The sequence below is a fragment of the Choloepus didactylus genome, chromosome 7 (assembly GCF_015220235.1).
Source record: "Choloepus didactylus isolate mChoDid1 chromosome 7, mChoDid1.pri, whole genome shotgun sequence".
NCBI classification, from domain to species: Eukaryota; Metazoa; Chordata; class Mammalia; order Pilosa; family Megalonychidae; genus Choloepus; species Choloepus didactylus.
The window spans coordinates 64,310,320-64,335,029 of NC_051313.1; the positions used below are offsets into that span (position 1 = coordinate 64,310,320).

Consider the following 24,710-nt stretch of genomic DNA (forward strand, 5'->3'; position numbering starts at 1 on the left):
GAGAAGGAGCCGAGCGCCAAGCCAGGCAAAGTCCCGAGGGCGGAGGACTGGTGGCCACGCGACCGCCGCGAGGTAGCAACGGCTCCGGGCTGCGCGGCGCGGTCCCAAGGCTTCGGCCGCTCCCGGGGCCCGGCTCGCGGCTCTGTGCCGTGGGGGTGGCTGCGGAGGGAGGAGTGGGGCTACAGGCCGCACCCCCCAGGCCCCGTACGCTTCAGCCTCTCCCCTCCGGCTCCCCTTCCCCTTCCGGCTCAGCCCGCTGCCCCAGACGTGACCCCCGCGCAAGGTGTTGGCGCTCCACGTAGCCCGGGCGCGCGTGATTAATGGCCCCCAGTCGGGGGCGGCGTAGGCACGCGCCCCTTCCTTGCCCGGCCCGGGTGTGAGGGTATCTGGAAAGACAGCCGGGTCATGACAGCCGGAGACCCCGGGACCGTGGCGGCGGCTGAGGAGCGGGAGAAAGAGGAGAAATAGGTGACGCGGGCCGGAGGAGCTCGTCCCCTCCGGCCCTGGGACTGGCGCCGCGGTGGGGCCCCGGCGCCTGCAAAGTTTGGAGCCGCAGGCGCCGCGATGAGAGGCGCGCTCGGTCCCTCCCCGCGCAGTTCCCTCGGCGGGGTCTGTGCCGCCGCTGCTGCCAGGGCAGGACAAAGGCTCATTAACACGTGATGGGACCGCGCTTCATAAATGGGACTGGAGCGAGAGGGAGCCAGAGACTGAGCACGAGCGGAGAGAGAGGCAGGGACCGCGCAAGCGGGGTGAGGCGACGGGCGCCCGGGCTGGCGGAGACCGGCGGCCCCACTCCTGGCTCGGCCGGGCGAGCGGGAGGACCAGTGAAGAGCCTGGGGAAGGGGAGTCCACGCGGACGGCCGGAGCGGAGGGGCGCCAGTCCCTCGTCGCTGTCGTGGGCAGGCACGAGAGGCAGGGGACGCCGCCGCGCGAGCAGCGCGGACTGACTGACTTACTGACTGACTGACCGACGGAGGCACACCCCGCTCCACCCCACCCAGCCTCGCTCGCGTCCGAGCGCCGGCGCCGCCTCCTCCCGCTACTCTCTTTGCCACCTCTTCCTTCTCCACTCTTTTCCGCCTCCGCCTCTTCTTGGCTCCCGCGGCGCCAGTGCTTTCCTCGGGTCCAGGAGGGGCTACTCGGCTCCCTGCGGAGCTCTCAATATAGGGTCAGGGGGTTTATTTCGTTCTGACGGAGAACCAGCCCCTGCCCTGGGCGAAGGGTGCCAAGGGAGCGTCTCCCCGGAAGACTGGGGGATGCGAAGGGTAAGACCTGGCAGAGTTACGTTTGGAAATACTTTTTCCTCCTCCCGCCCCCTCGGGTACTGACCAGTGTAGTCCCCAAGTGTCCTTCGTTGAGTTCTTATTCCGTGAGCGAATCGTGCGGTGGTGTTTACTTAGCTGTCTGGCTCCAGCCTGTTAAATGTGGTCTGTGCTACTTCTGGAGGTTTCTGCCATTTACTATTTATTGAATGTGTGTGCACCTGGCTCTCTGTATGCACTGTCTGTTAGTAGAAAATGTGTAATGTGCATGTTTGAAAAACAGGCGCTTAAGTTGCTGTTTAATATCTATATAAACCATATCAGCAACTAAAGTCTTCCCAAGAAATACATCAGTGTCTGCACCAAACCTTAGAAACGGACTAAAGTAAAATATTAAATGTCATATAAAGAAATGCATGTCAAATAATAAACTTTTGATATAGAAAATATTGCTTTGGAACCACGTTTCTTTGAAGAGAAACATGTGCATTTAACTAATGTCTATGATTTGAATGTTGATGAAACCATTTAACTCAGAACTAGCCATTAGATGAATAAAGTTGATTCTGCATTTTTTAAAAGACAATTTCTTGTTGCTAAGGCTCACAATCATAAATGGATCACCTCCTGAATGCAAATGTGTTTGCTGTGATAGACGTTAGAAACTGTCTTTGGTCATTTGAAGTTGAAAAGCAGCATGCATGTTTCTAAATTGAATAGATTATTTATTTCTCAAAGCTATTAGATTGATAAAGAGACAAAAACATTTAGTAACCTATTGTTAATTTTACCTCCCTTTTTTTTCTTTTCCTCAAGTAAGTGGTATTCTTGTCTTTTTGTTTCTTTCTTGATATATTAAGCCTCTTCAGCACTTAATCCAATAAGAAATTATAACTGGTTTTAAAGGTGTTGAAAGATATCTCTATGGGTCTCTTAACTTCTCTTTTTTATTGCCACGTTCACATCTTTTGAACAATGGGGGAATGCAATTTCTTAGCAGAAACTCAGTGGACATTGAGTATCAGTGGTGTCACCACTGACATCAGTCTATTTTGCAGAATATTGAGAAACTCAGAGCAACCAACCTTTAAGGTTCCCCTAGGATTTTATCTGATTTAAAGTGTTGCTTTTCTAATCTCACCCTACTGACAGTTTGCAAGGGAAGATATACTGATTGATTTTTCTCTGTCCCTTTTTCTCCTGGTGCTCCTTCCCCTCCCCCCTAACTCAGTTAAGAGCAATTTTATCAAAATAAAAGGTCATGCATAGTTTTTTAAGTGAGACAAATTATTTTCTGATTATATCCTTATATGAACAGAATCCATGCATCTCCAGAATTTTAAATATTGCATGCTATAGGCAGTTATTTGTAGGCACAATAAGCAGTATTGTGGGCAAGAAGCTTGATGTTGGACTTAGTTTTAACAACTAATCCATTTAGGTTACCAGGAGAACTTAATGGAAATGGACTCTTTTTGTTTCAAAGATGTCCCCCATTCCAGGTGAGGAGCAATCTTGGCTGAGGTATGTATCAAGTATCTGATGGAGAGAGGTCTCATTGTGCTCCTCAACCTCCATAGGGGTAAAATGATGCCACAGGGTGGAAATGCTTGGTTTTGACCTTTCTAAAATAAAATTACTATGCTTATACAGTCGTTGTTAGGAAGACAAATTAGGTATTCATGTCCCCAAATTTTAACAGCCTCAATATATGCATACATAAAAAGAATGTTATGACTAGTCTCTTAAATAAGCCATAGGTGATATTATTTAATTTGGTGTGTAAAGTTTTAAATTCTAGTGAAAATTGGCTCTCACATAGTGCTTGGCTTTGTTTGTTATCCCCTGTTTTCTGTCTTTTTCTGTTACCCTTTTCCCAGTGGACTATGTTCCTCTGTCTTGCTTGTGAGATTGCTCTACTCTAATAAGCTTAGCTTCAGGATCAGTGTGTTCTTTTTGGCATTTCAAAATGCTAAAATAGTGAAATTGCTAAATGTTACCAAGATGAAAACTGCTGGGGATGAAATTCTCCAAAAGAACCACTACATTTGTGGCATATTACAGTCTATGCCAAAAGAAAACTCCTTGAATCGGTTTACCTGTTTTCTCAAGAAGCAGCCCCATTGATTGTGTTGATAAGTGTTTAGTATGCAGTGTCAGCTTATTAATTACTAAGGCAAAGCCTGAAAACTCTTTCAAAACAATCGTATGACATTCTTCTTTGCTTTGACTCAGAATTAGCAGTAACCAAGAAATTTAGACAGGTTCCTTGGTTGCCTTGCATATTAGTGTTTGGAATTGGAATCAGAATACTTTGCTGTATAAGAATAAACTATTATGAAATGGAACTTACAACAGCAGTTTATAGTTCACCACGCTCACCAAATGTTTCTTCTCCAGAAGACAGTTGGCTTAATAAGGGAAGGGATTATTTCCCATAATTAGCTATCCAGGAATGCTGCAAAAAAGAGTAATAAATTGAATTTGGAAATACCTAACAACATATGATGAGTAAAATGAGATTTGGTTATAGGTTCTTGAATTTGGTTAATAAGATAGAGACTGTCCTTTAGGTTGTGCCTGTTATTCTTGGGGTAATTATGTTAGCTCAGTTGCATAAAGAACACAGATGAGAGCTCTCATTCCCTGTTAAAAAGGATGCCGTGTCTCCACCAGTGTAAGTCTGCCTCTCCTATTTTTGTATTCATCATTTTCTAATTGAACTGACGAATAGTTAGAGTGCAACCAGCCTTTGGATTTAAATTATTTATAATTCTCCTTTGACTCTGAAACAACCAGGATCCAATATTGTTTGAAAAACTGTGCTGGGGCTTGTTTGCATATTGCATATCTATATTTCAAGACCTGGAAAGCTCTGGTGATTTTTCTTTTATTGACTGGAAACTGGTATAGAAGTTAAAGGGTCAGAGGAAATCTGAACCAATCTATGTACTTTGTATAGGCAGCACTTTAACTTCATATTTTCCCTCCTGAATCTCCAGTTCTTGCCTAATTCTATTCTTATAAAAATGCTAACTTTACATTATAACTGCATGAATGCTGTTGCTTGGGTGGTGGCGATTTCAACACTTTTCTGATGAATTGCTGTTTAATACTTTGATAACCATTTAATTCACTTATCGGGATATTCTTAAGTTAGATTGCATGTCCCTTATAAGATATTGCAGACCAGTTCATATTTCTCCAAAATATTCTCTGGACTAAAGGAAAAAAATGTCATCCAGAATATATATAATGTATAACCATATACTACAAAATTTTAGATATTTGAATGCATGAACACACTTTTATATTTACGTATAAATAAACTTTTTCATAGATGTATATCATGACCGAAATAAAAATTTAGACATGCTGGCTTTATATGTCTGAAGATATAATTCTGATTTTAAATGAATATTGCAAATTTGGGGAAATGTCCCAAGTTTAAAGCAGCTGTGCAGATACACACTGAAGACTCAAGGCAAAAGGAAGTATCCACCTTGAAGCAAAACAAGGCTGTAGGTTGGAATCCGTTTCGGTCCCACGTGTGCCAGGAATCTCACCAATATACCAGGATGTGAATAACTGCATTCAATTATAGTTTTATGATAAAACACTGATGGGTTTAACACAATTTTCACTGAACTTGCTAGTTGTTTATTACTTTGGAAATTAGGGCCATACAAGTTGGAAGAAATTAGAAAAGGCTATTATGTATCACAAAATACATTATTAACTTAATGTATTTGGTATGATAATACAATAAGAAGTAAGTTAAAACTATACAAAATTTGTGAAGGCGAAAAGTGAGGGTAGTTTCTTAGTTATTCCCTGGTGCCTATCTTGCTAACATTCAAATGGTTTGATGTTAGATAAACTATCTCAAACTTGCCCACACGGATGATAGATATGTTTATAACATATCAGTAATAATAGGTCAAAGCCATTACATAAAGTAATCAGTGTGATTACCCGTAGTTCTTAACATAAAATACATACTAAAAGCTTTCCTGGGTCATAGTCCTTCACTGATAAGGGTGCCTTGAGCGAAATAAAGTATATTTCACTATAATAGTTTTTCTAGGAAAATTGCATGTACAAACATTCTTAATATAGATTTTGTTGATATTTTCCATATATTTGAAATATTTTCCATATAGATTGTTCATGAGATTGGGATTTTCTCTAATGTAAAAGTTTCATTTGGGCAGGTTGTGACAGGCAAGGCTCTAATTATTCAAAATGTAGTAACTTCACGACCTGGAATTCTAGAGGTCCATAGTTGTGTTTATATGGGTTTTTGAGGGAGGAACTGTTTACTCATCAAACCTGAGCACATGGGCCTGGCAGAACCGTGGCAGTTGTTCAGAGAATACCAGGGATTCTGTTTTAGCCCCAGCTGGAGCAATTCACACCTGCACAGTTAGGAAAGCTTTCAGAGTTTTGCTTTGTTTGTTTGTTTGTTTATGTTTTATTTTGTCTTTGAATATGTGAATTGAAACTGGTTGGATGAGAATCATTTTTTTTAGCCAACTCTTTTTTTTTTTAACCCATTGTGTAATTTCATAACATTCTATATTTTTGAAATGTTTCCTAAAGTAGATTTTGCACTTTTTGAATGCAAAAAGGGATTTAGTTTCCCTTTTCTCCTAACACAGTTGGTAAATAATTTTCTCCCAAGAGTACAATATTTTATCTAATGTCTTTTTTTCCATCCTTATTTGGATTCTTAATTGTTTAGAGTTTGGATTAGTTTAATAGAGATTTCAGATCTTTGGCTCAATTCCTTACCACCGTTTTCAACTCTGAAGAGCATTCAGAATTTTTTTTTAACTTCAGAAGATATCATGCAGTATTGTTTCCTAAATTTGACAATGTAATATATTGGTGGGTTTTTGTTTTATATATACATACATACATATATATCTATATATATGTCTATGTGTATGTATTCCTACTAGCAAATTCCTTACTATTGCTTTTTTTTTAAAAAAAACAGACGTTTTTCAAAGATATTCCAGGCAATCTGTTATGGTAGTTTAATATACTGACAAATGCTTTCACAAACTGTGTATGTCAGTAGTATATTTAAATATAATTAAAATATAATATAATTAGGAAATTATATTTTTCAAAGTTCACGTTCAAATGGGAGAGTCTCCCACTTTCCATCTTTATTTCTTCATTCATTCTTTGCAACTATACTTTTAGAAGAGAAAATGAGACTCAATATGAGTTTTGCAAACTAAGTTATAAGGAGTTTTACATTTAAATTGGTGATAAATTGCTTTATGCTTTTTTAAAAACAAATTTTTACCTTCATATTTGGACATTTGTACTAGCCAATTTAATAACACTGATTTCTATTGGTCAAGAGGCTAAAGAGATGTTTTTAATATAGCAGGTAAACCAATATCATTGTTCTCACCCCCCAAAATGATTATTTATGTCATATGCCTTTATCACTATTGCTTGCTTTATAACTCAGCTGTGTTTGAAGGTAAGTCAACTTAATTTATTCTTTATAAGAGGAAACCAGTTTAACATCACTATGATCTGAGTATTTTGGTTTATTCCAGTGTGACTAGTTAAACAGACCAGATTTTCAACAAATTGCAATTCCACTGCTATTGAAATTTGTAAATGTTTTCTCTAGCTTTTGTACAAGTTGTGGTGAGCAACTAGTATGTATATGGAGAAGAAGGAAAGCTAGATAATTTAATATATGATTGAAGTAAGCAATAGATTGTCCAAAGAATTCCCTATCTTTGCATATGTGGGAATTTGGCTTTGAAAAATATACAACTACTTTTGGAAATGATATCGAGGTTCTTAAAAACAACAAAAAAGGCAAGCCTTTGAATAATGTTAGTCCTCAGCCAGGAAAACTAATTGAGTAATTTGTGATCCATTTTTATTGATTAAATAATTGGAGAGGGAACAGTCTGCCCAGAGTCATAGCTTTGAGTGCTTTGGGTTACATTTCCATATATTAATAACTTTTAGGTATTTTTGAATGGTATTGACCAGCTATAAGCAGTATTAAAAAACTGCATAATTATCAGGGCAATTCTGTAAGATAATTTGTGGTGGGTCTGACTTACTTGGGCCCACAACAAAATTTCCATTTAAGTTTGTCTTTTTCTGGGTTAGTCTCCTGTGATGCATTATTTTATGGTTTTGGAGAAAAGAAGAAGAGAAACAAAAACATTTCCAACTTAAAAAATGACCTGGGATGCAAATTATTTTTACTTTTTTCCTGTTCTGTTAAAAACATGGGTTCCTTTACAGTGGTGTTGAAAGGAATGACTAGCAGACCTATAAAACTTTGCACACATTTTGTAAATAGAATTAGGAGGAACTGGTGTGGGCTTCTTAATTTATATCTAAGATTTATATCTGCATCCTGTGTAAGTACGTATTACATCTTGAGGCGCCTTTTTTTTTTTTGCTGGGCAAAATATATAATACTTTCCTTTTTCAAAGTCCAGAGAAGCCCTGAATTGTAGATTGAAAAACTTTGAGAGCTTCCCTACTCCTTATGCTTGTTCTAGGGTAGACTACATTATTCTGTTCCAGTCAGATAGGAATACCTCTATTTAAAGATTGTCCATTGGCGGCTACCTTATCACGAGCAGGCTCCCTTAGAAATCCATTCCAATGATTTAAATACCTATTCTCATTGAATATCCTTTCTTCCTGTCTAACCTCCATTCTTCTTAAGAAAGGTTAATTCTGTTGTCCCCCCCATCCCGCTCCATTGAGTCTTCCTCATAGGTCTCCAATCTATAACAGTGCTTCTGTTATACACACATGCTCCAACCCTAGTAGCTCTGAGATGGAGCCCAAAATTTGCATTTCTCATAAATTCTGAGATGATGCTCATGCTGCTGGTCTGGAGACCACCCTTTGAGAGCTGCTGACCTATAGAGTAACCCTGCACCCCCCCAAAACCACTGTGTAACTTCTCAGACTGTGCTTTAAGATTCACACTAAAATTTCTAACTCAATCTCACCTATTTTATTTCCTAATTCTTTATCTTCATGTTGCTTTTTCTGAATACTTTTAATGCTTCATCTCTGTTCAGAATCTCATAATGGCATCACAGGATTCTGGGAAGGGTTTGACCTTGAATGAGTACAATAGAACTAGAATGTTATAAAATTTCTGTACTTGCATCCAATTTGCATGCTTACTTCTTAATCATAACTTTTTGCATCTCTACTGAATCCTAGTTCTTCCAGTTCTGTTTGTACATAGTTATTTGCTTCTTGAAAACATATTTTTTGCCTATATCCTAGCGCACACTGAAAATTTCCTACTGAACATCTCAACTAAAGCAACATATAAGTACCTAGTTCCTAAAATAATGTTTGAAGAGAACCCTGAATTTATACAATAATAAAAAGCATTTAAGATTTTTCCAGTGAGAGAATAATAGGAAAGAAATTTAATTATTCGGAAAGCCACTGCGTCCTCTATTTGTATGACTATCTGAACAAATATTCACTTCTCTGGGAAAATATTCCGTTTTAGCCCCCCTAATAATAGAAAATAACTTTCCATTTTTTTTCATCACAGAGTTAGGACCGGTTTTGAAGATTCCATATTTGGAAATTGGAAAATCAAATGTTTCATGAAATAGAAATGAGCTGAGTTTGTTATTAGAATTGATTTTGGGCTCCAACGAACACCCCCCCCACACACTTTTTGCATCTTTTGGCATAAACTTATCTGTTATTAGTAGAACTACTTTCCTTTACTCGTTCTTAATTACTGTCTTGAGGCAGAGTTCCAGATATTCACAATTAATTTTTATGAATATGATATTCTGTCAATGCCCTTTTGCCCCAGAAAAGCAATTAGAAATTTAGTTTTCGTTGGCAGTAGTAATAACCCGTTTTAACTCTCCATAACATATCTTGTTATTTATGTTTTAATTAATTCCGTTGTAAAATGTATAAAATGTTGTAGCAGGAGGAGAAGTTGCTCAACCAAGGCAAGAACTATGTACACTGAATAGAGTAACAAATTGATTCTTGAGGGCTTATAAAAGCCACTCCATCTAGTGGCTGAATTTTCACATAGCTTCTCAACAAGTTTTGAAATCACACTTGCATTTGGAGAAACCTGTTTGGGAAGGATCAGTGCATAATATCATGCCTTTACGGGAAGAAAAAAATGCATTGTAATAATAGTTTTATCTTTTGTCTTTAAGGGCTAGCAGCAGCATGTAATTATGATTCATTTAAGATTATACCTGTCACAAAGAGATCTCTCTGTATAACATTGTTATGTGGCTAAACATTGTGGTTTATAACACACACCCAGGCTGAATAAGGATTGGAATAAAAAGTAAACCTTACATTGGCATCCACTTCCCATCAATATAACTTCTACTTGATACTGAGATAAAAGATCCTGGGATAAATAATGTTTATGCAGCTTATATAATTTTTACATTTTGGGAGATTTTTTTTTTTTTTTCAGGCAGACGTTTCTATGAAACTAAGGTTCAGGTTTAATCCCCATAATGTTCAGCTGGCTTTATGCCAAGTAAAATCATCCACAGTTACAAGCCATCTGCTAAGTTAGATTAGCCAGGTTGCTGATGCACACCACTCTTCATTCAGTAAACAGGTATTGAGTACCTTCTCTGCCAGGAAGAGGGCTTACAAGCCCATATATGACAGTTCCCTGCTCTGAAGTGTGCATAACCTAAAGTGTTTAGGCGTAAGAAGGACTGCTCCAGGGTGGCTCAGCATTGCCCTTCCCTCCTGGGAGGAGAAAACCTCAAAGCATGGGGATTTGCACAGCCCATTACTATTTGATGATTAAATAGCATGTCTCCTTAATGTATTTTCACAGTTTATTCTCCTTTGTCCTCTGTTGCGGGGAAGACGACCGATGGGGGGGCTGTATTTGATGGAGTGGGGTGGAGTGGAGAATCGTTTCCTTTGCATCCTTGTCTCTTACCCATGCACAGGGATGCTACATGGATATATTTCCTGGGTAGTATATCATAGAAAAGGTTCATGGCCTGGAGTGTAATGGTTTTGAGTATGTGCTCAATAAAATGTGTTACATGAAGCATGTGGGGGCCTGTAAGTGCACCCATCAGCCATATTGCTGCAGTAACATAGCTCTATGCCCATTGGACACTAGGAGGTCTGTAGCAAGTGCTAACTTGTTAGAGCTCTAATCAAGTTTACAGTGTTTCTTCTGCATTGACTTACAAGTCCAGCCAAGAACTTAGGAACAGGCCACAGAGTCTTCTCTCTGGGTCTAAGAGAAGCACACTGCTCATGGTGGGAAATTGAGTGATTTCAAGTGGTTCTCTATAGGGAGAATGGATGTTTCAAGCTTTCATTTACTAATACGCATCATATCTCATTCAGACCTAAAGAAGGTGCCCTCTCCATTCCTCACTGGTGTGAGGAATGTCATATGGGCAGTGTCATTATCAGCAACAAAAATGGGTAATAATCCTTAAAATTAACTGATGAAGGAAAAAAAGCCTTACCTAATTTTAAAAATAGTGGCAAAGATTAGTTAGATTTTATTTATTATTTGCCAGCAGCCACTGCAAATAAGTTGCTGATCCAGATCTAGGACTTATAGCTTATAATTACTTGTCATACTTTGTCCCTGAAGATCATGGGGCAAGGATGATTTGCAGGTTCTACGTGCAACCTTTTTGCTATTAATGGATCATTCCTTCAGATTTTAATTGTTCACTGAGTAAAGTTGCGATGTACTATTTATTACCTCCTTTTCCCAAAACCAACTTTCCCCCCTTCCCCAGAAGTGAAAGGAGGGGTGTTTTATTAAATGGCTCCTTGGACTTCAGGGTTAATAGCAGGTGCTTTGAGTTACGCAGACCTAGGCTGAAGTTCCAGCACTGTTGCCTCGCTGGAGGCCCTGGCCAAAGTATTTTATGTCTCTAATTCTCAGTTTTCTTGTCTGTAGGATAGGGATTGCAATAGTGTCTATTTTATGTAAATACTAAACAAAAATCATATATATCTATATACATAGCATGATGCCTCATGCATAATACATATTCAAATATTTCTTAATAAAATATTTAGGAATTGTAACTTTATTGTGCATTTACTCATCCAAATTTTGTGAGATTTGAATCTGGAGAAACAAGGCACAGCTTTTAGTTAGATTTAGTTTGTATGTTCATGGATTCAAAGAGAAAAATGCCTCTTCGTTGATAGATGAAAGGAGAAGAAACTGAAAGGTATGCTTCATAATTTGGACATTTTTAACCATTGCTGTCAAGCTCTTGGTAATGAATTGTAAGACACAAACTTATTTACTGAGTTCTACATATTTTATGGACCTGAAAAATGTATTGCTTTCTGCTTTTAATGATCAAATCTCTTATGCAAGATACAGAAGTCTTAAGGAGTATTTTGTCTATGAACCATAGCTTCTATTGCATTAAAAATTTTGCATGTTCTCTTTTAGGGAAAGGCCACTTCAGTTACGCTTGATTATTTTCTTTACAGACTATGTGGGAAAGGTATCTCTATCAAAAAAAAAGACAAAGGCTTTTAGGAGGAGGAAACATCTAAAAACCAGAACAAAATTACATGGTAAATGGAATCAGTTATAAAAGTCAGTAAATCACTTAATTTTAATTCACATTTCTGTTAGCATTGTCACCTGATAGTGAATGTTAAGTCAGTGTCGTTTAAAGATATCATTTTCTTGAACCCAGAAAGTCTGTTTTAACAAGCCTTTAAATTAAATTATTAGGCATATTCAAGTTAAATTCAAACAGAAATATAGCCTTAAAAGTGTCACAGCATCTATTTAGTTCAGATTAATTGATATATTTTTATGAAAAATCTAATACTCATATTGTTAGTAAAGAATATCCCAGAGGAAATGTTGCAGTTAGAGACTTCTATTCAATGTTACAAGATATATGAAAAGCTAAAGCTTTTAGAGCCAACCAACCGTTAACAGCCTAATGGAATTTTCTTTTATGTATGGGGAAAGGAGCTGACATTAATACAAGGAAGAAAGATTATGTATTTTGGCCTGAATTATCAGGAAAATTAAGTCAATCCTTTATTTCCAGTTGCTATAGAAAATAATGGGAAAAGTGACCGAACTACTTCAGCAATTCCAAAATTATAATGATTTGGTTAAGAGTTCGAAAGGACTCAATTGCTCATTCCTTGAGTTATGATTTTGGCCTATGAGATCTGCCATGTATATTGGAGACTTGATTTAGATGTAATGCAATTATAAGAATCAATTAAGTTTTTCCCTATTAACTTTAAAGAAATATATTAGCAAGGTATTTTTCTTTATCATATTAGTAGAAACCAGACTTGTTTCTGGAAATGAATGGAAAATAACAAACAAATAATATTCGATGGCACCTTTGTTCTTTTGAATCCTTCGCATGGCTGTTTTATGAGGCCAGCCTAGGCTAGTGAGAACATGTAGTGTTTTCAATACAATAGAAGCTACGGTCCATAGACAAAATACTCTATAAGATGGCCTATATCTTATATACGAGATTTGATCATTAAAAGCAAAAAGCAGTATATTTCTCTGGTCCATAAAATATGTAGAACCCAGTAATTATGTTTGTCTTTACAGTTTAATACCCAGAACTTGGCAGCAATAGTTAAAACTGGTGTCCAAATTGTGTAGCATAACTTCTATAGAGTCTTCTCCCTTCACCTATCAACGAAGAGGTATTTTCTTTCTGAATCTGTGAGCCTGCAGACTAAGTCCAACTGAAAGCCATTTCTTGTTTCTCCAGGTTCAAATCTCATGGAATTTGGGTGAGTAAATAAATGCACAGCAGAGAAAATCCCATTTCCTAAATATTTCCTTTAAGAAACAGAACTAGCAGAGTAGGGAAAACAGAGTTTTAAAAAAAAGGCCTGGGACTCTCCTGTGTTTGCTCTTCTGGACTCTTGTCATTTTAGACACTATGAGCTTGGCATTGCCTTCTTAGAGCATTTATGAACTTGTTATATTAGAGGAGCATGGCAGACCGATCATCTATAACTGTGTCAGAAAGTACCAGTCCTTCTGGCACTTCTGGTGGGTTTTCTGCTTTCCCACAGGGAGCAAATACTGGTCTACTGCCTGTTGCCTGAGAGGCACTGCACAGGCTAGACATCCTAGAAGGATTTTGACTCTAGCTACACAGTGATGAATATCTAAACTATTTAAATGTCTCTCCAGAACAAAGAAGGTCTTCTTCAGTGGGGCAATAAAGACAAAAGTAACCTGATATTAAATTACACTGATTTGGAAATAACTCTAATTCTATTCAAAGTCTTGTTTTGAAGACTTATTTCATGTTCAACCTGATCACAACAAAGAAGTTTTATATTCCAAATGGTTATAGATACAAAGATACAGATTCTGGATGAACATTTAAAACAACAACGACAAAAAACCCTGTGCTGCTATCACATGCATAAAATTCCTGTGATGATATCATAACCAGCTAGCTGATGTGTGTCTTTGGTGGGGGACATGGGGATGGGCAGAGATATATTTGGGGGTGTGGATCTGTGGAGATGGACAGAAAGAACAGATGATTATTCTAAAATTTGGGGTTTAAAAAATGGATTCAACACATTAAAACATTCTTATTCTTTTTACTATAATGGTATGATTTATAGCAACTTAAAATGTTAGAATATGTTGGCTATATTTTTTAAAATAGAATTCTAGGAAAATCCCCTTAAATGTCGTTGAATCACTCTTTTACTATAGCTGTAACAAAAACCAACTGCTTCTTTAATAGGTGTATCTACGCATCTTGCTAGTAATTTCCAATTATGATTTCCCAGTAGCAAACAAAAACAAAATTAATTGCAGCTGCATCCCCCAAAGCCTAAACTATATTACTAATGGACTCTCAAAGAAAACTCTCAATGCAAAAAATAATAAGGTGAAAATTACTGAAATAATCCAAATGTAGAAATAAAGGAAAGAAGTACCAAAATGCAGAAACAGTTTTCCTGCCATGATCCCCCTAACTGTAATTTTGACATTACTAAGATCCTTGAACTGCACAGGATCCAAGTATTTTTTCACCAATTTTTTAAATTAAAGTTGGATTATATTGGACAGAAATTTTGATTTAATGAAAGTGTTTGGTCACATTAAAATGGGAATTTGGGATCAGATATGTGTGATCTTAATATAGAGTAAATCACAGAAACACATGTTTTTGCATTCCTGAAATAATGTCTGTGATATTTTGTCTTCACTGAAGAAGCTTTATAGCTCTTCCAAATACTGACTAAAATTTTAATCTTTGGGGCCATGCCAGGAAGCCCAGATGAACTGGGATAGGAAATAGTGATTTAGTAGGAGGTAGTCTTAATTACTCTTGACAAAATGCCTTCATTCGTGTTTGTGAGAGGCTAGAAAACTTGGATATGAGATGCATAATGGCTTTACTCTAATCACTGCTAATCCTTAAAACAGTGTGTAAAATCCAAAAGCAGGGACTCTGGGGTCTGACAGACATGGGTTCAGTTGCAAATCTTTCATATCTGGGCAATTTACTTAACATCTAATGGCCTCTGTTTCCTCATCTGTAAAATGGGGATTATAAATAAGCACCCTATGGGGTTGTTGTGACAATTTAATGAAATAATGTATGAAAAGGCTCTTAAATACTTGTAATATAATAGACATTTAGTGAAGGTTCCCCTCCCTCACTCATATGTGTTCCTTCTATTTGCTTCCTGTTTTCAGTGCTAGGACAAACATAAATTGAACAAGCAGTCTATTATCTTATTAGGCAATAGATTATCTCGATATGTAATTAATAGTATATGGCAAAGAGCCATAAGTACTAAGTAATGATAATAAATTTTTACTGAAGATAAATATTCACAAAAGACTTACTTTTGAGTCAAGCACTATGCTAGGTGCTTTACATGCATTTTTAAATTGAATTTTCAGAACTGTTCTGTGATTTAGGCATTGTCATCATTATTGCAATTATTAGTTTCAGCACTACTGCAATTCTCATCATTCTCATCATGCTCATCCCCATTTTGCAGATGAAGAAACGGGCTTAGAAAGATTAACTACTTCCCCGAATACTGGTCTGACACTAACTGTGAAGGGTCTGCTGACTCCTAGTTCAGTGTTCTCTCCATTGACTAGTGCTTTAACTGGTTGGTATCAGTGGGGAAAAGAAGAGACATGATAGTATCTCTGTCTTATGTTAGGGAGATGGTGAATCATGAAAGTTAAGAGCAGAGGTTTTAGATCTGCACTGTCCAATATGGTAGTGAATTGCTACATGTCACTGTTAAGTGCTTGAAATGTGGCTTGTGCTACATTGAAATGATATTTTGGATACACTGGATTATGTAAATATATTGTTAAAATTAATTCACAGTTTACTTGTTACCTGGTTTCTGTGACATTGAAAATTGTCTCTGGGGTACACCTTGTATTTTTATTGGAAAGCACTGCTCTTGAGTCAGAGCATATGGTTATTTCAGTCTGAGCTCTGCCACCTACTGGCTATGCAAATGACAAATTACCTTTTCTGTGCTTTTCTTCTGTAAAATGGGAATAACAACAGTGCCTGCCTCAGGGCCATTGTGAGAATAAATGAATTGATACATGTAAAAGACTCAGAATGCCATCTGCACATAATAAGCACTCTAAATACTTAAAAGGAAAACTTCAGCAAGACAGTGGTTTACCTGATTGTAGAGGTCAAGAAGGAGAAGGAGTCCAAAGAAAGTCCAAAGTGTAAGCTGGGATGACTGTAAGAAAGAAACATGACATGGCTGAAGGTAATTCATTGCAGCATTATTTGTAATAGCAAAAGATGATAAACAACCCCAAATGCCATCAGCTGGAGGTTGGTCACCCACATCTTACAAATCCTTAAGGCAACTGCTGAATGATGAGGGATGTCTGTGTACTACATGGATCTGTCTTCAACATAAACTTTAAGTGGAAAAGCGAGATGCAGAACAGTGTATACGATATGTTACATTTGTTAAAGAGAAAATCAAAGGATATATATTTACTTGAATATGCAGGAATATCTCTGGAAGGAATAACAAACTATTATTTCTTACCTCTGAGGAGAGAGTGACTTCTCACTGTATATTCTTCTGTACCTTTTGAGTTTCGAATCATGTATATATGTATATACATATATAAACATGCAATTGAAATTTTAAAAATATATATTTTTGAATTGGGAATTATGAAGGGAGAGTTAGTTACTTGAGGGAGGATGACTTATGGTATGGGGGTCATGGAATGGCTCCCAGAAGCAGCTTGGAAACATGGACTCAAGCTTTGTTTTTTGGGCTAAATATTCATTGAGTTAATTACCTTTCTGTCCTGTAATTTTAGGCAAAGACAAATATATATTATTAGATAACTGTTTTTATGCCTGAGCTAACAAAATTCAACTGCCACTTATTAGGTGCATGGGAATATTTCAGAATGCAAAGGGAGCCCAGCCCTTCCCTCCCTCTTCCTCTCTTCTGCAACTGTTATCAGGCTGGTGAATCACATAAGAAAAAAAAGACACAATCCTGTGCTTTGGGACCAGATTCTCATTATGGAAATAAACGTACAAACTCATGATTATACACTATGACGAGGCCTATAATTGAGGGATGAACTGGGGGAACCAGTTCTGTCTGGTGGGAAGGGCTGGTCAGGGGACTCTCTGAATGGAAGCATTAAACTAGGCTTGAAAGGTGAGTTTAACAGACAGAGAGCTTGGGAATGAGTATTTCAGACAGGGGACGGCAGGAGGCGGGGAGGAAAGAATGTGAGTACAGCGGGGTGTTCTTAGAGCAGCAAGGCATCTCAGAGTCAGTAAGCTGTGTTAAGAACGGGTGGGTGTTGAGAGGCAAAAGATAGGTTGAGGAGTTGAGGATATGCTGGGGCTTCATAACAAATAGCTTCCTTTCATATGAGGGCTGTCTTCTGTGTCCTGAATGTGGATGAAAACTTTCAGCACATTTGTGAAGAACAGGAGTTGACTCATGGGAAGTTGCCCAATGGTAGGGCACTTAGGACACATTCTGAAAGAGGTGGGGATGTAAGAAAGGGTATGACAAATATAGGGAGAGGTAAACAGAACCAGAAGACACTTAAGAGTTCACAGTTGGAACCAGGCTGAGGTTGGGGACTCCGGAGCGATTTTGGGTAATGGAACCAGGAAACACTGGGCAACCAGCTTGTCTGTTGGGCTTGGGTCTTTTATTTCTGCATCCTTTATTGCTATATGCTCAGCAACTAGCCTGTGCCTCTAGGACACTGCCTTGACTTAGTTGGGCTTAACAGACTCTAACTAACACTGGATGTCTCTATGTGGTTTGTGCCCTGAAAATCCTGCCTCTGGTCAAGCAGTTCCTGGCTTATGTGTGCCTTGTTCTTTGATGGTGCAGGAGAATATACAGACCTGGTTCAAAGGCCCAGAAAGGATAAAAAGCTCTTTGAGTGGTGACAAGTTACTCCTGGGTCCTCCTTTTGGTGGTGTTTCCACGCCACCAATACAGGCCACACCGAACAAGTAAAAGGGCTACAGGACCCTGGCGTCTCAGGGATCCTTCCTGGCTTGCCTGTCACGTTAGTGCTGACAGCTCTTGCTCTGTAAGCTCCATGGGGCAGGGACTCTGTCTTTGCTGCTGCTGCTGTAGTCCTGGTACCTGCGACAGTGTCTGGCACATAGTGGGTGCTCAATAATTCGTTAAATGGAGGATTAACGAAACAAAGGAATGATAGATTCAGATAGGTAGAATTTCTGAATTTTAGCAGGAGGACCCAGAGCTTTTAAATGTGTTCCAAGATAATAACTCTTTTTTCCCCCAATATGATGTTTTGTGTTTAGCTATAATAAAAAACAATAGATAAAATATTGGTTTTTATGATTATTTTAATCATTAGATCAATCACTATTTTCAATATTTTTAAATAAAGAGCAAGGATAAAATGTAACAAACATTTATACATAGTAAGATCAATCCAATTCCTTAACTTAGAATGGAAGAACCCTTAAAATTTGGCCCCCTCATCTTAGTTGTCCTGATTTCCTATGCCGTCCACTTGGAGAGCCTTGGACACCATCACTGGTGCTTTTGCCTCACCCGACTGCTCTCGGGATGTACCAGGCAGTGTCCTCCACCACTGCTTCCTCCCATCTCCAAGGCCTTGGTGTTCTCATTGCCCTCTTTGAAAGTTTTCTTGGTTGGTGTAGAATTTTGGAGCTGAAGTTCATCAACCATGGCTCAATTCAGACCTCTCATTCTCTGGGTGAGGAAACTGGGAGTCAAGACTAGAAATCCCATCTTCCTGCCAAATCCTCTGGTTCTCAATAATCTTTTCCTTTTCCTCTACACTGAACACACAGACTACCCAACTCAATACCTGATTCTACACTGTCTTGTTCTTTGGTTGTCTTACCTGTTCAGTCTTATCTGTCTGACAAGCTAGTAAAGACTTCAAGAGCAGAGGTTGTGCAATGCAATAATGCTGCTCTCTCCCTGCCCCCCCCCCCCCCCCCAGCATTAAGACACCGTGTGGACACAGTAGCAGAAGCCAGGAGGTAGACCCTTCCTCACAGGACTGAAATGCAGGCAGCACCCAAGAGACATTTCACTTAGCTTGGCCTCTCAGACTGGAGGTCCATACAGGACTCACATGGTGATTTAACTCCAGAGAACCTAAATAATGAACACACTATTTTTGGTGTGTTGCTACATTCCCCTACTCGGGGTGGCTTTTCTCTAATTGAGTGACTGACTCATTTTGTTTACTGAATCTGACAGGGACTGGACCTGAGTGAAATAACACGATGGTGCATGTTTGAGATGTTTATAGTGGTTTTTCATACTCTCCTGGTTGTCTTGTCATTTTCAGCTTATTTGTTTTCCCTCCTGTTAGGATTCCCTCCTGCCGGTCTTTTCCCAGTCACTCTGATTTTGGCCTAATTGAAGCCTGAGGTTATGAAGTCGATCCTAGATGGCCTCGCAGACACCACCTTCCGCACCATCACGACAGACCTCCTCTATGTGGGCTCGAATGACATTCAGTACGAAGACGTCAAAGGCGATATGGCATCCAAACTAGGGTACTTTCCACAGAAATTCCCTTTAACGTCCTTTAGAGGAAGTCCCTTCCAAGAAAAGATGACTGCGGGAGACACCCCCCAGTTAGTCCCAGGAGACCAGGTGAACATCACAGAATTTTACAACAAGTCTCTTTCATCCTACAAGGAGAATGAGGAGAACATTCAGTGTGGGGAGAACTTCATGGACATGGAGTGCTTCATGATCCTGAACCCCAGCCAGCAGTTGGCCATCGCCGTGCTGTCCCTCACGCTGGGCACCTTCACGGTTCTGGAGAACCTGCTGGTGCTCTGCGTCATCCTCCACTCCCGCAGCCTCCGCTGCAGGCCTTCTTACCACTTCATTGGCAGCCTGGCAGTGGCAGACCTCCTGGGGAGCGTCATTTTTGTCTACAGCTTCGTGGACTTCCACGTGTTCCACCGCAAAGACAGCCCCAACGTGTTTCTGTTCAAACTGGGCGGAGTCACGGCCTCCTTCACCGCCTCCGTGGGCAGCCTGTTCCTCACAGCCATCGACAGGTACATATCCATTCACAGACCCCTGGCCTACAAGAGGATTGTCACCAGGCCAAAGGCTGTGGTGGCATTCTGCTTGATGTGGACCATAGCCATTGTGATCGCTGTGCTGCCTCTCCTGGGCTGGAACTGCAAGAAACTGCAATCCGTTTGCTCAGACATTTTCCCACTCATCGATGAGACCTACCTGATGTTCTGGATCGGGGTCACCACCGTGCTGCTGCTGTTTATCGTGTATGCCTACATGTACATCCTTTGGAAGGCTCACAGCCATGCTGTCCGCATGATCCAGCGTGGCACCCAGAAAAGCATCATCATCCACACATCAGAGGATGGCAAAGTACAGGTAACCCGGCCGGACCAAGCCCGCATGGACATTAGGCTGGCCAAGACCCTGGTCCTGATCCTGGTGGTCTTAATAATCTGCTGGGGCCCCCTGCTCGCCATCATGGTGTATGATGTCTTTGGGAAGATGAACAAGCTCATTAAAACGGTGTTTGCATTCTGCAGCATGCTCTGCCTGCTGAATTCCACCGTGAACCCCATCATCTATGCTCTGAGGAGCAAGGACCTGCGACACGCTTTCCGCAGCATGTTCCCCTCATGTGAAGGCACCGCACAGCCCCTTGATAACAGCATGGGGGACTCGGACTGTCTGCACAAACACGCCAACAACGCTGCCAGTGTCCACAGGGCCGCAGAAAGCTGCATCAAGAGCACAGTCAAGATCGCCAAGGTGACCATGTCTGTATCCACAGACACATCTGCCGAGGCTCTGTGAGCCAGACGCCACACTGGCAGCACGAAAAGAAATTCATTTTTTTTTTAAAGCTCAAAATCTACAGGAGTCTGTGTCTCATCGGTTATATATTTTTAAGTTTACCATGCTCAGTGATAAAGTGACTGTTAATCATGATCATTTCTCAGTTCTCTGATGTCTCATCGGTTTAGGTTCTCAAACTCAGTCCCCCAAGGGTTTACAGTGAAGAAAGCCTGCTGCAAAAGACTGAAAGTTCCTTCAAAGTCTCAGTGAAATAGGATGAAAACCTTTGGCTACACAATTTGAAGTCCTAGTATCCATAGAAAATGCCATCAAACGAGTAATGCCTTTGTAACCATAACTTTCATTATAATGTGAAATGTATTTGTCCATAAGTATCAGAGATGTCCATTTTTACAAGTTATAGTACTAAAGTAGAGATTTGTTGTAAAATGTATTGTGTCCTGTGCAATGCGTATCAGTGTTTACTGTGTGTTATTTATATTTGTCTAGTTCAACAAAACCAAAAGGTAGATTTTTATGAGAACAATGGAACAAAAGCAGGAATATATACCAATGATACCACTTTTTTGGAATACTGCCCATGTTATAATTCAGAAACTTTAATCTTAGTTCACGTATCTTGATTTAAATTTGACATTGAATTACCCATTGAGATTTATTTTTCTGTTAACACTACAGGAAGAATTTGAAAACTATTCAAAGTATTGAGCAGAATTCATTGGCACTTAAAAATGTATTACCCTTGCATTTTCATCTGAGGACATTTATTATCTTCTGGACTGTAGCGGTTCTGTTGGGTAATGGATTACAATCAGAAAGGAAGAGAGAAAGCATTGACTTTTCTGGCTGACATCTCTGACTTTTTTAGTCTTTAGCTATTATAGACCTCTTAAGACAGCATGTGTCAATCTTCATGTATGTTGGTATCACTGTGAGTTGCTGTTTACTTGAAGACTATTGTGTTCTTATATTCCAGGTTTAAGTAGATTTCATGCCTGGGTGGCCAAACAAGAGGCTTGTCCTTTGTTTCTTAATTGAAAAGTATTGTCTGGGTCAGTAAAATTAACTGTGTGTGAATGTGAATATAAACGTGTGTGTGTGTTTCTATCCTGTAACTGCTATAAAGTGAGAAAACTGTGATCAAGTGTAAACTGTACCACTGTGCTGCACTCTTGCACATGAATTCAGTTTCTAAAATTGAGTTCTTCCAGAAATCTTGGTGATTAAAAAAATACTAACCATAAACATTCAGAAGTCCCCCTCCTCCTCTTTAAGAGATTGGGTCAAGTGTTAGTAAACTGACTTTTAGGGATTTCATAAGACCAATGTTTAGCAAGGAATAATCAATGACAGGCATTCAAGGGAAAGTTTGTATTTACAGTGTTAATTGTTGGGAAATGAGAGTTTTGGTTTCTGAGCACATAATATTGAAAAGTCATGGAGATTCAAGTCTTTAAAAGGGAGGTGTTTCTAAAAAATCCCAAACTGGAACATTTCTCAGTTACGCGTGTTAGTAACGTGACCCCAGTTTAAATAGCCCTATAGATATTGGGCATGTTGAAGTAAGGCTACTAGCCCCAACCCACGTGGCTGAGGAAGCCAAGTTAGGCAGCGAGGAGCTAACACACTTGTGATTCGGGCCTGGATGATGTTTGCCTGCCAAGGATGCCCTTGGTGACAGCCTGGCTCCCCGGCTTTGCCTGGGTAAACTTCGGCTGAGGCCAGTGCTTCCCTGCTCATGCTTATCAAGAGCTGCTGAAGCGTAACGATGAGCCCAGCTTTCTTTCTTCTTATACCCCAGTCTCATGTTCCTTAGTGGTGCCCTGGGTTTTCAGAACTGGGCCCTTTTGCTGTAAGGAATGATATTGCTTAAGAAACCGCTTGACCCTGACACATTTTACTTACCATCTCTTGTCTGTATCCAGATAAATCGTGACTCCTGCAGTGACTTGAGGCCTGCATGGCATAAAGCCAAGTGTAGCATAAAGCAAAGTGGGGGAGCTCGTGTTTCTCTGGTGATTTCTAGCTGTCGAGATGGCCTCACAGCTTGATGAGGGCCGGTCCCTTCTTGGAGCTTATGGGCTAAGGCTGAATGTGGTCTGTGAACCAAGCTGTAATACTTTTAATGGTCTGTCCATACGCTTGAATCTACCTGAAAGTTTCCCTTGCTTTACCTCTCTGTGAGATGCAGATGAGGGCTCAGGGTGCTAGAGGATTAATTAATAAGTTTTCTCTTGAAGGACAAAATTCTTTGTGAAAAAAAGCTCACCAGGGTCTAGTTTCCATTTAAGAATTGCTAGTCTTTTATCCTGAGGCATCCTGAGTATATGTCCACTGGACTTGGAGCTCACCAGGGTGTTACCAACTTGTCTAAGCTATGAAGACCTGGTGAAGTTGAGATTCTTGTAGAGATAGAAAAATCCCGAGATCCATTTTTGAAACTGTATTTGTGTGTATGCAATGTAAATTTTATAGTGTCTCATGCTTTTACGATCCAAATCATATATAATAAATTAAGGGACAATGGGGCTGATAGCACTAAACTTGGTGCTTACTGATATTCTAAGAAATATCTGAACTATCATCATGTATATGTTATACCACCTTCATTTAAAAATGTTTAAAATTAGTTCAGTTCACTTTGACGTTTTAAATATTTTAACCCAAGTGACTAAAATGTTCACCCTAATGAATATATTCATTGGGATTACCATTCATTAGTATAGTCCATTAATTAATCCCTTAATTAGATCCATTAATTTAAGTATAATTTAAGTTTTGGTAAGTTTTATAAGGTCCAATTCTGTAGTTACCTGCTTTCCCTGAGGATTATATATTTGTCCTGACCATGCATTTCAATATCACACATGTCTTCAGAAAGGGCCAAATTCCAACCTGCTCAGTTTCTTCAGAGGAATGACAAATCTTCAGTGCTAGTCTAACAGGTTCACTTAGACGAGTAAGGCTGTCTCCAAGATCACTAATTTTTCATTACATAAAAGAACCATGGGCCTGTAGAAGCTGCCATTATATGCCTAGTCTTGAGAAGCATCCCAAACCTCCCCGTCCCTTGGCTTTGAGTCAGGTAGAACTGGCATTCAGTGTCAAGTGATTTTTGGCCTCCTGAACCCACTCTGGAGGAGATAGGTCCAGCCACCAGGTGCAAACTAGGCCCTGGATGAGTAGCATCTACTTACTGTCCTGTGGGTTAATTTCTGCCATGTGTCTGTAAAAGAGCCTACCAATATCATGCGCAGAATTAGATTTCTCACAATCTAACTGTACATTTGTATGATAGTTTAAAATCTCCTAAATGCTGGGCAATGGCTATCAACAGTTGTCTTGCACTGGCCTTCTGATGAAATGTTGACAATGCCTATTGTAATATAGACAAAACATTTTATCTACTGATTTGGGCCGAATGTATGTAAATAGGTTTTTAAAAAGTCAGATGTTTAAGTGGTGGCTTATGAATCAGTAATTTTCAGGTAAGAAAGTTTCTTTATATTGCTGTGGCATTCTAGAAGCTGTCTTCACGTAAACTTAGTGTACCGGGCCTGTTGGGGATCAGAGTCCCCGAGAAAGGAAGCCTTTTCTTGTAATAATAAGAATCAAGAAACCAGATTATCTGAATTGTTATTTCCAATGTTTCAAGTGGAAAACATAACTCTTGTCTGTAAATCTAACATTATTACTTTTCCTCTTAGAAGAATATTGTATTGTTAGGTGTTTGTTGAACTGGTAACATTCTTGCAACTGCTGCAATATCTTTGTTAGTAATCTGTATAATACTTTGTATACAAGTACTGGTAAGATTGTTATTAAATGTAGCTTCAGTCATTAAATTACTATAGCAAAGTAGTATTTCTGTAATATTTACAATGTATTAAACCCACAGTGTATTTTATTTCAATGACGTAATTAAGCTGTTATTTATTCACAGTGAAAACATCCCATCATGTCAATTGTCCAAAGTTACCTGGAATCAAATAAAAATTCTAGATTATCATGAAGAACAAAAAA

The 24,710-nt window shown here is 39.3% G+C and overlaps 1 protein-coding gene across 2 annotated transcripts; it reads left to right on the top strand.

Annotated features, from left to right (window-relative positions):
• CNR1 (cannabinoid receptor 1) lies at positions 1–24,710 on the top strand. Of its 2 annotated transcripts, none has more exons than XM_037844214.1 (2): positions 1–72; positions 19,204–24,710. In XM_037844214.1, exon 2 carries the CDS (start codon positions 19,266–19,268, stop codon positions 20,682–20,684), a length of 1,419 nt encoding a protein of 472 aa, XP_037700142.1. In that variant the 5' UTR covers positions 1–72; positions 19,204–19,265; the 3' UTR covers positions 20,685–24,710. The 2 variants fall into 2 exon arrangements, with proteins under 2 accessions (XP_037700142.1, XP_037700141.1); XM_037844213.1 differs by lacking the exon at positions 1–72 and adding an exon at positions 142–1,265.